This window comes from Rhopalosiphum padi, chromosome 1 (genome assembly GCF_020882245.1).
Source record: "Rhopalosiphum padi isolate XX-2018 chromosome 1, ASM2088224v1, whole genome shotgun sequence".
NCBI classification, from domain to species: Eukaryota; Metazoa; Arthropoda; class Insecta; order Hemiptera; family Aphididae; genus Rhopalosiphum; species Rhopalosiphum padi.
In genome coordinates, this window is record NC_083597.1 from 48,749,759 (window position 1) to 48,765,087 (window position 15,329).

At 25.6% G+C, this 15,329-nt stretch overlaps 1 protein-coding gene across 1 annotated transcript in view; it reads right to left on the bottom strand.

Moving 5' to 3' along the window:
* The window catches only part of LOC132918115 (uncharacterized), a 102,208-nt gene that overhangs the window by 49,349 nt on the left and 37,530 nt on the right, over window positions 1–15,329 (bottom strand). The window contains exon 3 of the mRNA XM_060979216.1: window positions 4,910–5,002. Within this exon, the coding sequence (XP_060835199.1) occupies window positions 4,910–5,002 (93 nt within the window). The remainder of the gene's footprint in view (window positions 1–4,909; window positions 5,003–15,329) is intronic.

Consider the following 15,329-nt stretch of genomic DNA (forward strand, 5'->3'; position numbering starts at 1 on the left):
CTTGAACTTTATTACTTTCCTGAACTTTGAATTATGTTTTTATTGTTATAAAAATTGAAAATAAAAAACAAAAATAATATATTTTTAAGTCAATTTAAAGTGATTATATGTAAATTGTTAAAAACAAAAATTAATTGTCATTGACATCTTTCAAGTACTAACTAGACATTTTATTCAGTATTGAAATTATTACATATTTGTATATTGTTTTTGTTAGTTTAAAAAATAATAATAAATAAAGAATTACTATATAACATATTATTATGAAAATTAAAATTTTAAGTCAAATCTGTTTCATAAGTCATAAAGTATTAAAAAATAAATGAACTAAACAATTTCAAAGGGAATAACAATAAAGATTTTTATTTCGTTTATTATGGCTATTGATTATAATAATTATATATTCAACATTGAATAATAAATAATTATAATAAGATCAATACATTGTTAAATATTTTAAATTGTTATAATAAATATAAGTAACTATGTACTTTAACTGTTGTAGTAACTAATGATGATAAGCAGATACTTAGTTATTTTAACATCTAAATGATTATATTTCATTATACGTATAGCCACAACAAACTAAGTATAGGTACTACGAATTTTATAATTTTTGTAGCTTTCTACATTTTAATTATATTATTATCTTAATTATATAAATTATGAAGAACTATATTGTTTTACATGCTTAAAGAAATTTTTAAAAAACTAAATAGATATTTTGAACTTATTTCGAATAAATAATTCAGAATTACTATTTAATTTACATTTGGAAATCAATTTAATTGTTCATATTTAAACAATGAAACCTATTATCAATCATATATGTTATTATTTTTTTAAATTCGGTAGCATAATAATTCATAATAAGCCATCATGAAATAAAAGTACCTATAAGAACCCTTAAATTCCTTATACATTTTTCTCGATTTCATAGGTGTTGTTAAATAAATCCAACCAGCCGTATCCTATTGTGATATATCATATGACGTTTATCAGTAAACTTGATGATATCATATTTCTATACCTACTATAACAAGGGGCGGTAAGAGCCGTTTACCCTTAGTTGACGAATAGGTATTGGTATAATATATGTCGGAAACATGACGAAACCTGAACTCAGAAATCCCTTAAGTAGTTGTAAGTCTTCGTTTACCACTATTCGACTACTTACTCCGCTGTTGTTAGTCACAGTATTTAATTTTGAAACGTTTGGGAGAAAACTGAGAAAAAACCAACCAACCCCCTAATAGAAACTAGCTTATCTTCAGGGTTTCAGGCTTTTATACGGCCTTTGACTTGAAATCACTGCTCTTTCATTATTTGAAAAACACTGTTAGTATGATGGCGCCACAATAAATTTCAAGAGGTTAGGATGGGAAGGGTTGGGGGACCTTTTATCGGTAGAACACCCCAACCAAACAATACATTTGACAGAATTATGGGTGTACGAGATTTTTTTCATTTCACTCCCTCTTATACCCCGATTTTAACAGGAAAACGACGTTTACTCGAGTTGTTACCAATATATAATATTATTTGAAATAATAATAATAAATATTTTTAATAATAAGTAACAAAAACAGAAATATTGTTCATATAATTAATAAAGAAAACAAATCTATTTTAAGAAATATTTATCATAATTTAGAAACATTTTATATAAAAGTATTATGTAAAATACAATAAGGTTAATATTATTTTTAATATTATAAAAGTCGATTTCTATAACTTAATTTATAAAAATTAAATAGATAAAATAAAAACAGATAGTAGGTACCATACTGCTAAATGTATATCATACATGTCTTATCCATAATATAATATACGACTAAAGCAAACGATGTTTTTTTATCAAACCAAGTTTTTATATAAAGAAGGGAAAATAATCTTTACAATCACAAAGACTGACAGCAATACAGTGAAATATTAGATTTTCAAATCTAATCGTATACAGAGAATTTCCTCTATTTTTGGTTTCTACAGATTATATACTAACACACAAAACGATCAAAACTATATATGTAAAATGCCAATGAAGTTCTGTATCCTTGTACTGGTTAAATGTACAATACCTATAAGAATTTAATATAATTTCTATTTCCCTTTTTTTTATTCTGAATACAATAATGTATGCAAGCACAGTGTAATTTATCATAAGAAGATAGCTGTACTTTAATAGTGACACTATAACAGCGTACTTTATTAACATACATATCAATTGAACAAACAATTTCTGGCTGAGGTTACACGATCCAATCAAATCAGGCTTCCATACTGACAAAAAAAATTATTATATGTATCTAGCAATATACAGTATAAATTAGATTTTGACATTTATTCAATTTCGATCCTATTACGTTTAGTCTCATTTTTTTAATATGAAATATAATAACATAGTAAAATAATAATAATAATAATAATATAATGTGATATAGTATTACTTTTACTTTTTATAACATAATAACATTAAACTATATATTTACAAAATATTTTTTACAATGTTGGGGTATAAATAACGAAGACTTATCCTCATCTGTTATTGTTTAAAAAACGGCCAACGCAATATTAAAAAAATATTAATTTATGCGTAAAATTATTGATATTTCACAAAAGTATTTAGGATATGAAAGCTTTTTATTTTTTTACATTATTCGTGTGTTTATTTACAACCTATGTAGTATTAGGATTATAGTTAGCTATACAATAAGAAAATTTGATTATTTTTATTTGATATGAATTTCGTAAATAACAATATAAGTATAAATATTTATTAATATTACGCTATTTTTATATCACTTTGTGGCAGCTTTAAAAATGTAATAAGCTATACATAATTTATTTAATAATATAACATAATATACCTACTGCATGTTAGCTATTTTTTTTCGTTCTATTTCTATAGGTATTTCTATGTATTATACTTAATACTAGAATAGCTATATTACATTGTTGAATGATTCTTAAAAACTATGTTCAATAATAATTAAAATAAAGAAGTATATCAAAATAAATTAAACCAAAGCGAACTTTGTTATTCTACAACGTTAGTTCTTAAATTGAACTATTTATAAGGACATACTATTTTGTAACGATATAATTGGAATTTTTCATTATGTCATAATAATAGGGTGCCCATAAATTGTGTTTATTGAAGTATAATGATTTTTAAATATAATATAACGTTATTTAAACATTTGAAAAGCATATATTTTTCTTCTTAATTAATAAAAACACAATTTTAAATATTTAAATAATTTATTATATTATAATTGATATCGGATGGTTATTTAAATGTATCGAAGACAATAATAAGAATTTCTATTATTTCCACTGTATAAAACACTATTGCTTTACATTAGCGTTAGAAACACTTTATGACCTACTCCAAAGTATAATTTCCAATTTTATTAAAATGGACCAGACCATAATTTGTATTTATTATAATTTTTTTTTCACGCCAAACAGCAACTATATCATTTGTGGTAAAAATAAAAAAAACTGTCACTTCTTTTTTATTTTTATTACTATAATATATTTTTTGATGTATAATTTGATTGTATAATGCCAACAAGGATTTATAAATCATGGAAACTAATAATGATTGGAATCCAATCATTGGATCATATATGTGTTAACAACATATTGGATATTTGTTACCCATATGTTCATATATTATATGGGCGTCAGTTTATAATTTGAAGTTTTGTGTAAAAAGAAAAATATTTTATGCCGTTCTATTGTAACCATAATAACCAAAGTAATGTAATTTCGCTAAGTTCACATGTAGTAGGGGATAGAGTGGGCTATCATATTATAAGCCCCGTATGAAAAAAAGCGATAATACGTCGTATTATTGATATTTTTTCTAGTATCATCGACACAAACTAGAGATTAGATTTTAAAAACACGGTCACGTAATGCTACCTATATTATATATTATACCGATTTATTCCAGAACATAAAAAATATAATTATTTTATTAAAGGAAATAATATATTATATTAATTCCAATGTATTTTATACACTTAGACTTTATTTCATCGAAAACTTTTTTTATTATCGTTTTTAATGTTTACAATTTTATTTTCTAAGTTTACTACATTAACGATTCAATAAATGACAATATATTTTTATTGCTTTAGCTCAAATACTGTTGTAATAAATATTAAACACGGTCGGAACTAGATGACAGAATTGTATACTAGCACAATGTATATATAATATATATATATGTAGTGTACATTGTTATACAATATATCTAATACAACTATACACTTCATGCCAATGTGGCCGACAGAACAATATGTTGTGTAAAATTGTGATCCATTGAGGGAATAAAATTCAAATAAATTATCTGAAATTCAATTACTTATTCTATAATTTATTTTTATTTTTTTAACATATATTTTTATTTTTGATGTCATATTCGATAAACAAAAAATAGCATCCAATATTTGAACAATAGTGTTGTCAGTGGTTGATTGTTAATTCGACACAGAAACAAGGATTAAGGGTAGAGAAATACGAGTCGAAAATGCAATATTTATCTCTTGTATTTGCATAGCCTTTCGGGAGGAAAACGACAGAAATTAGCCGGTTGCCATTTTCTCGACAAATCGATTTGTTTACACAAAAACACGTGACGTTTTGTTGGGTGAAAAAATAAAATAATAATAATAATACTAACGTGAACAAATTGTTTCTGGGTATGAATAATTTACCAATTTGAATCATATAGTCAAATGCAATTAAAAATACATGTTATTGAATAAAAAAATAATAATAATGTGTAACTGTATTATGATAATGATAAAATGTAATAGGACGTTATTCCCACAAGGTTACACACAGCAGTGCCATCATCGTTTATACGAAAATAAGATAACTTTTTATGATAACTTACCAATATCGGCTGATCCTCCCCAAGTTCCTTGCTGAGATTGTTTGGCCAATCTCATTATAGCGTCCGTATATACCTTGGAAGCTGTAGCGGCTCCTGCGAAATAAAAACAAAAAGGAAACTCTAATAAGCATAATGTTTAATTTGGCATAGGCTATTTAATATTTTCTGAATTAAATTATAAATGAGTTTAAATATATATTATAAGTAAAAAATTCATTATAACTTAGTTGTAACTTAGAAGATATTTACTATATTAATAATATATAAATACATATTTATATATTATTTTGTATTATCATTTTAGAAAAATTAAGTATTTATTACATGTAAAATCTTAACCGATTTCTAAAATTATGAATAAATTATGACTGCACTCGATAAATTATTATTTAAGTACAATAAGATAATAAATGAATCATTAGTTAATTATTTTTTGTTAACAAGTTACAATGTCAGCAGTCTTATTTTATTGTAAAGTAATTTAAAATTCTTGAAAAAAATGTCTACAACACGTACACGGGTGACAAAAATAACAAATCATTCATTACAAAGATTTTGCTATGTGTGATATAAGATATAACTACATAAAAAATTATATATGTTCGTGTGTTATATATATATATTTTTAATGATTGTTGTATAGTTCTTATAAATATCGTTTGGGATATAATTTTAGTACCATATACGACGAACAACATGCAAAACATTATAAATGTATAATATAAATGATGCAACTACATTATTAATCAGTCACACCCAAAAGGTTATCCGAGTCATCTTAAACGTCACGAAGGATATATGGAATACAATATGATTGTGTACGACAACGACGACAACGAAACACATTATTCGCAGTTGACAGTTTCCTATTTCACAAAAGTGTGCGGAACCGAATTTGATTTGTGCGTAAAGGTCGTGTTCATCGAACATGTACACATTAATATTAAAACGTTTGAATAATATAGGTACATAATATAATTATAATATGTTTATAAATCAGTGTGTATGTTTGTGTGACATGTGCATTCTATGTGGTAAAGGAAACCGGCGAGAAAGAGAAACCCGCGGTTTATCGTCGTAGAATATTACTATTATAGTGTAAATTATATATGTAATGCGTGTTAAGACGTTGTCGGAGTTGAAACACGCGTTCCCGTAACTTCGGTCGTCGCGTCCCTTTGTACCTATTAAAACTAATTTTTTATCCAAAAGTTTTATGAAATACTGCGCAATTTGCGGCACTGGCAAAATCGTTGGTACTTAAACAATACGCGTACATCAGTGCATCGGATAACCGCAGAACTTTTATTTTGTGTATGCGAGAGATTTGGAACTGTAATAATATAATAATATATTATGTTGGGCATAATATCATTGCTCCTAGGTATCACGTTGTGCTACTACGAAATCCCGACACTACAATTGTTGTGTCAGGGTTAGTCGAATTGTCTATTGCGCATGACTAGAAAATCGATTTAAAGTATGATTTTTATTTTTTTTATTTACCACTATCCGTGATCATTTTCACTCTGATTTTTTCCTCGGCATATTATTATAGTAATTGAACTACTAATCAATCTTCGTAAAAACATTATATTCATAAACGTCGATATTGATATAATGAATTTTAGTTCTGTTCTAATCCCGTAATATTCATTTTTAATGGGTGGTTTTTACCAGACACGTATACATATGTAGATTTTTGCACCTGTTTTGAATCCCTTTCAATTTGTGAGAAATTAACTATGGTGGACTACACTAAATGCATGGGAATCAAACCCAACGACCCACTTAGAAACGGTATAGAGATTAAAATATTATAAACGAATAGCAATTTCCGTAACAATAAATGACCTTTCGATACGCCAAAATGGAATACTACGTGATTTAATTACCATCAAGGGGTTCTCTGTTTAAAATGCAAGTTTCTGTTATTTTTTTTATGATTATAATCAAACCTCAGGATTACCACGTATATGAAACATGGTGACTGCCAACGTAACTCCATTTTAAACCCTGCGGGGTTTGTAAAATCACGAGTTCTTTTAATAAGCCTAATAAAAAACAAGGGGTGGTTGCTAAAAAAAAGAAATATATATTTATATCGACCGCATATACTTATAACAAGAAAAGAATAATAACAAATTAATATGAGGCCTGCCATTTCTGTGAGACATTGTGCTACTACATAACAAACCGGGAAACTTGAAACGACATTGTGTATAGGCAGGGGCGTTTGGGTGAAAACAGGAAAACGCGTAAGACCAAAATGGATTCACCCGACTACTGCTGACGTAATGACACATTTCCATATATTATAATCCGAACGTTGTATATTATATTCATGCACGCAGACTCTTCGAAACAATCCAGCTACCCATCCCCTTCAGAAAAACTTTACTCTTTACGGTATTATTTAGAATCCATTGTGTACGATAAACTGTTTCCCGCTTAAATCTGACAGCCAATGACAGTTAATTTAAAACACGTATATTTCACGTGTACTACAAATTTTTAGAAAAATAAATTTTATTCACAAACCAGTGCACATAATATTATTGGCTTTTTAAAATTGATGTCTTGTCACAATTTCAATTTCGCATTCGTGGGGGAAAGTAACCCTTATGTTTTAGAAATCAGCTACCCGTGACTTTGCTATTTCCTCCCTAGCTTAAAATGTCATCAAAAAATGTTTAGCGTTTCGACAGTTTAAATTTATGGTTATACCATTAATACCAATGGTTTTTGAAGTGCGTGGATTGAAAACGTCGAAATATTTTGCATAGTTCACCGAAGTAATGTTTTTATAAATGTTTCAGTGACTTTAAAAGTGAAACTCGAAATATATAACTATTTTTATATTATAAAAATATATCTTGTATGAAATACAAATATTTGTTCATAATACAACAATATCAATAATTGCTGTTTATTTAGCTCCATTGAACGTTATTAAGTTAAATTAACATCCATTTGGCCATTCATTAAAATATCTTCAAGCTATATTTAATACTTATATAATATATCAAATTGTATTAAAATTATACTAGATAAAATTATTATACAATAACTTATAATTGTCTAAAATAATAAATTTTAAAACAAACACAAATTAATTTGTAATAAAAATTTGTGAAGGTGAGATATCAATGTAATTAGAAATATTTAAATACCTTTAATACTAAAAAATGCATGATTTTCTTTTTAAACATTGATTTAAGAGAAAAAATAATTAAAATTATTAAAATTAAAATGAAAAATTCGAGTGATCATAAAATTTATAAATTTTTCTACCTATCATATTAACTTCATAGCTATGCATATTAAAATAAAGATGTTCATTACAAAGAACTTAATAGAAAATAATAAATTTAAAACAAATTGAAAACTGATTTTTTTTTATTTTTTATGTGAATACATTCATGTCTATACAAAATTATCAGAAAATATCATAAATATAATCTGTTAATAATAATTTACTTTTATAAAATATGTGTGTATATAGAATTGCATGTTTTCATTATCATACATTTTTCATAATTTTATTATATATGATATCTATAGTTAAATATTCCAATTGATAATTTAGACAAGCCTCCTGCATACACAATAGGTAGATATACAACACGTGCATGCATAATATACGCCTTGTTTGAATAGGAATTTTTATTTTTAATGTCATTTTAAGTCTAAGTCAATATTGTAAATCGTTTTCACTAAGGAGAAACTGTATGTTACTCTTAGTATAGCCGATCGTTTTTCCATACGCTAAATTGACATTGACACGGGTGTAGTTGAATTACCTATACAATACGCCGTATTGTAGGGGGTCGACATACACGACGCATTAAAATTGATCGATTCACTTTAAAAATACAATCTGATGAAAATTAATATGAAAACGAACAATGATAATAAAATAAAATTTTTTTCTAATTTATTTCAATACCTTTATAGTCACATAAAAATCTAGTAGCTGTATAAAATAACGATACCATCACTAAAAGACTTAATATACTAATACACACTATTAAAGATTAATATTGCTAACGATTAGCGTATAACACATTAACATGAATATTTATTATTATAAAAAATATAAAAACTTATATTTTCTTATACTCTTATAGTAAAGAAAAATATTAATTTTTCACCGGTTTTAGTAAAAGATAAACTTAGGTATAAACTTTTCTATCATTACCCCATAAACAATTTCAATGTAAAAAAGAATTATATAAAAGCGCGATCATTTTTAATCGGAAACAATGTTTATGAAAATTTTCGAATAACAATAAATGTTTATAAAAACAGGTCAGAAAATTTATCGAAATTTTATTTCACTTGAGATTCGCGTGACGGCGGTGAACTGTTAGTGACAAGTAAACACCACGATGTGAGGGGAAAACGAAGAGAGATATAGAAAGACGGTATTGAAGAGAATAATAAAGCACTCCCCCACGAATCCATAGCGTTTACCCCGGGGGAAATGCAAAATACATACACATCCGGTGCAAATGAGAACAAATTGAAGTTTATAAAGTGCATCGCGGAACCTATCCAGCACGGCGATTGCGACGACACGATGCTGTAATACTAAAGTATATATATTATAAATTCTCAAGTTTGTCCGGTTTCCTCATTCGCGTTCAAATTAAATACAAGACCGAAGACTAAAGACGGTGACGACGAAAACGACTATAGTAGTAGTAGTAGACAGAAGCCGATTCCGCCGACGACGCCCGTAATCGAGTTACGGCCGCGCGTACGAGTGCACCGCCGACACCACCTCGCTACCACCCGTCACCATGAAACGCCGTGCCACCCACCGTAACCCGTCACGCCGTTTTCAAATCGCATTACTATTATCATTCCGTTAGTCAGCGGCGGCGGCGGAAATGCACGAGACACGGTGATGTACTCTCTTCGTTTGCATGATTAAATACATATAATATTATATATACATATATAATACAGGGTGATTCACCAAGCATGCTCATTCTCATTTTTTTCTACAATAATGAATTTATTCAAATTTTGTTTTTAGAATTTTTAAATACATTCAAAATTCATGATTTTAAAATCTTTAAATTTTTCTTCTACTTAAATAGTGTCTCGTGGAGATAAAACTTTTGTTTTTCAAACGATAACCCCCTTCATCCGACCTAATTTTAAACTATAAATTATTTAACAGAAATATTAAAACTCAAACAAGTCATGTGTTACTTAAATGTGTGTATTAAGGATAAATTATACCCAATTTAAAATTCAAACGAGTAGATTTCCAATACACAAAATTTTAATATACTAACTAATAACTGAGAATCTACTCGTTTGAATTTTGAATTAGGTATAATTTATCCATTAAATAATTTACAGTAAAAAGAAAAGTTTTAAATTGAAAAATAAGTCACTCCATAGTAAAAAAATTGTTTAGAATTAAAAAATATTGTCTTTAAGTGTATTTAAATATTCCAAAATCAAAATTTGAATATTAAATGAAAATATAAGGTAAGCATGCTTGGTGAATTACCCTGTATATATTTTGTATACACAACACCTATATTATTTTAAGGCGCGTCTAATCGACAAGAGATTATCGCATAAAATTATACATTATTTGACCAAGTCTTCCTGCACAGTCTTAGTACGCTTACACAACAACAATAATAATAATGATGATGATGATGATTATTAAGTACGATCGATTACAAACACCAATTATTCATTTTAAACACTCGAAATTCGTATCTGTACATTGTATTGTTATGGTACGGCTTGCGTTTTATCGTCGTTGTTGTATTATTATTTATCGAAAATCATTTCGTTTAAGTGCAACATACATAACGCGTTATAACAGTTTGTGCAAGTTTATTCTCATTATCGTTATCCTTTCGGAGATATTTAATTATTTCCTATATAATATGCGTTAATCGGAACGCATAATATAAACACTTGTGGAAATTCGTTGTGATCGCTTAAACGTTTTCGACAAAGCGTGTATAATGAGCCATGACGATGGAAAGAATTATTATGTCGTTTACGAAAAAAACTACGCCAATTATTTTTTGAATTTCTAGTTCGTCAAATTGGTGTCATTCAGCTATTAACTTAACCCACAGCATAAGAACAGAAAATTAGAAAATTGTACTTATTTTGTGAGTACACGCGATTCACTATATAGAATAAAATATATTGAAGTACCTCTCAAAAATCAAAGAAACGTAACAGACACACAACTTTCAAAGGAAAACATTAAATAATATTTTTTAGATCACAATTATTTGTAAAAAAAAAGGATAAAAATTATTCAAAAACCATCAACAATCTAAACATTATAATATCAAATATGCAATAATATATATATATATATAAATATATAATACAAAAGACAGCGTTTTTACTTTTTTTATTCAAGTTTTGTAAGTATTTAAATAATAATTAATTTTTAAATGCAAATCAAATGATACAGGAATAAATTGTTATAATTTACAGTATAATTGAATACATTTCATTGACACTTATATCGTTATATCTGAACACCATTATGGATTACTCGGAATAAAATGTTAGGGAAATAATAAATTTCTATTTAAATTTAAAATTTTATAAATTAAATACATTAAATAACTGCTTATATAATTACTTACTTATAATTGATTTAAAATTTGAAAACGATAGGTTAATATTATAAAATTGAAAAGTCTTCAAATATTCTATATTTTATGTTTAATTAAAATGAACAAATGATAGACATGATTAAAATATTAAAAGAAAATCAAAATATCAACGACATGATATAATAATTTATATAGCCATTATTTTTTTATGTAAAAACTTTAAGATAACGATTACATATAATATTACTAATCCAAAAAGTATTCCACGTCCGCTATTGATAAAATATTATTATAACCTTGTGACCTATAAGTATTATATTTCAAAAAATAAAGTTAAGAATGTTCCTTGTTTAATTTAAAAACAAAAACATATTTAACATTTTTCAATAAAAATATGATGACTTTTAAAAAGTATTATTAAATTTAATATTATTATTAACCATATGATTTTCATATGTTAAAATTATTAAAATATACTCGAATAAAATTTGACACTCAATTATTCTATATTTTCATTATATAAAACCCCTACCATCCGTGATATTTCTTTATTATGTTTATTGTTTATGCTAAACGAAGTTAATTTTATTATAAATTTAATTGCAATATAATATGAAATATAACCCAATTTCAATAACCATTAGTAAGTATAAAAATTATTACCTATTTTTAATATAACAATAATAACAATATTGTAGTTATTAATTAACGACATAGTTACGATAGTTACTGTAATTACAGTTTAACTTTAAAACTTGATTTATTAAATATTAAAATATAAATAAAATTATAATAAATAGAAATCGAGAGTATAAACATTCGATAAATTATTGACCACTTCGAAATATATAGTAAATATGATAATAATAATAACATTACATTGCACAAAATTCTGAAATTTTACAACTACACTTAGAGAGGATTATCAGTAGACAATTAATTTCAGGTATGATTATATTGTGATTATAAAATTAATTAATTTTAATAATGCATATAAATATCTCGTATCTGTTCATAAGAAAAAATTACCTACCTGAAATAACGTACGCATCATACATATTATAATAATGATCCAGGTTCAAAAATAAACTTACCAAAAAGAAGCGATTTATGTGTATTTAAATCTGGAAATTTATGAACTCGGTAATAATGTATATATCTCTAGTATGTGATTTTTTTCTCATTCATGGATAAGACCATTATAGAAACCTCTAAAAATATTTTTTTGAGTGGTATATAACAATACCGAATATATTGATATTATTTTTAAAATATGCATGAAAATTGAATAGTGACTGTTAGGAGACAAGAATGCAAATATTATACAAAACAACACGATGCAGGTGGTACAATCCACTCAGCTAAAATGAATTTGTACGAAAATGGTTACAGAAACTCGAGGATTCTTGAGAAAACTCTTATCTTCAAACAGAATTATACACACATGACAATACCTTAGAGTACCTAAAGTGAACCCTTCACATTTTTACCCCATTAGAGTCTACAATTGGTAAATACTTGGAATTTTTTTTTGTTTTTATATTGTAATTTTTACTTTCGTTTATTGTTTGTATTATATATGTACATAAGCTCAATTATTTGGAAACACAGTAAAGTTGTAAAGATATTCATAAGACTCATGATATTTTAGTTTATGGGCCTAAAATTATATGTAGTACGATACTAATGGTATTATTGTGATAAGAATTTTTCGATAGTATAAAAAAACTAATTTAAATCTATAGTTTTTTTTATTTTTTATTTTAAACTTGCTAAGTTTAAATTAATTTACACATATTTATAGCATAATTGTATTAGTATATTATAAATAAAAAAATGTATTTAAACGTATTTTATGTAAAAATAAAACATAAATCTGAAAAAATATTATCTCTGCCAATAGCAGTTTGAATCCAATTTAATTATTATTAAATCGTTCAATTTTATACTGCATATTATTTGACGAATTTAACCAGATATCGATTATTATGACCGACATATTATAATACAATCGATTTAGCTGTAATACAAAAGTCTGACACATATTTATTTGAATCTAGTGATAAATATATTTATGTAATAACACAATTAAGTTGTGTATTAAAATATCTAAATGTATATACAATGAGTTAGCAGAATTTTTCTGATTTTCATATTATATTAAAATTATTATACAATAAAAAACATTTTAATAGAAAAATAAATCCATGAAATCAAATAATTTTTTCAATAAACATCAAAACCTCGATAGGTAGGTATAATATTAAATATTATGTATCGTAATCATAATATTGTTGAAAGTTTCTAAAAAAATAAAAACAATGCTTTTTGATGCATATAATATATATTATACAATATACATACATGCGTACATATATAGATACATACATAAATATTACATCCACATTTTCTAGTGGGCACTACGCCTACGTGTTGGATATAATAATTGTTCGTAGGTTAGCGTGTACCTATTTTTGAGAAACTGTGCCAACGATGGCTATCATGAAAAAAGCGAACGCACCATGTGGGTGTGTTCGTAAAGCTAATTTCTTATCCCTGACAAGATCAACATCTGTACTGATGAAATATGAATGTCACTTAAAATGCCACACCGATGGGAACGTCACGCCCAATCATCTTCAAACAAATATTCAAAAAGGGCCGAACAGTCGATTTTCAATAAAGAGATGATGATGGGTGTTTACTATAAGAAAATTAAATTAAATTGTTAACAGCAAGCGTTTTTATACAATGTATTATAATACTTATAGAGCTTCTATTAATCCTGTTTTGTCGTTAAAAACTATATTTTTTAAATTAATACTTAAATAGAAACTACAACAATTATAACAATTTAAATTACTTACTTAAACTCAAAATATTATATTTTATTTTCACAATTATCCAAAATTTGAGATAATCAACTTATAGAGCTAATTTATGTTAATATTTAATTTATTTATTCATTATTCTTCAAATAGTTATCCAAATTTTAAAGTTCAGGTAAGATACAAGTATTTGGTAGTAGGAAATTTTATGAATCCTAGTATATATTTTATTCTTATTATTTTTCTAAGTTTCTTTATCTTATTTAAAAAAATATAAAATTTTCCATTCAGTTTTTACATTACAATTATTATACTCAATAAAAATATATACTTTTTTTTGAACATATTAAGTAAAGTTAATTTAATAAGTTAAAATTTATTTAATAATACAAATTTTTCATAGATTATGGACGTTTTTGCTTTTGAATCGTGACATTAATACGACTTTCTCCTTTTTAAAGTGTTAATATTTATAAGTAAATTTGCAAAAACTACCAATAAATAATAGTATACAGGAAATCTTATAGATAGTATTGAAATTCTCAAAATCAATTTTTGAATTGTAAAAATTGTTTTAAGATTTATATACTTTGTAATAAATATAATGAAAAATGTAATTATATGTCTAAAATATTATTTTATCATCCATAAATTAATAAACAAATATTATTAGTTATTGTCTTCATATGTTATTATTATTATCTCAAGTTTATCATAAAATATTTATACTCAAATTTCGAACTATAATTTTTTTTATTCAACCCAATTTTTATTACTTATATTAAAATATTAAAAGTTCATAACCAACTTTTAATTTTGAAATGAATATAAGCCTTAAAGGTGAATTATTTTTAAGTATTATACGGAACATTTATTACAAAGTACCGGTACAAGTTTTAAAACAATTATAAAAATAAATTACTTTATACTGAATTTTGAAAATGAATTAGTTGCTATTGAATGACTCCTTTCCCA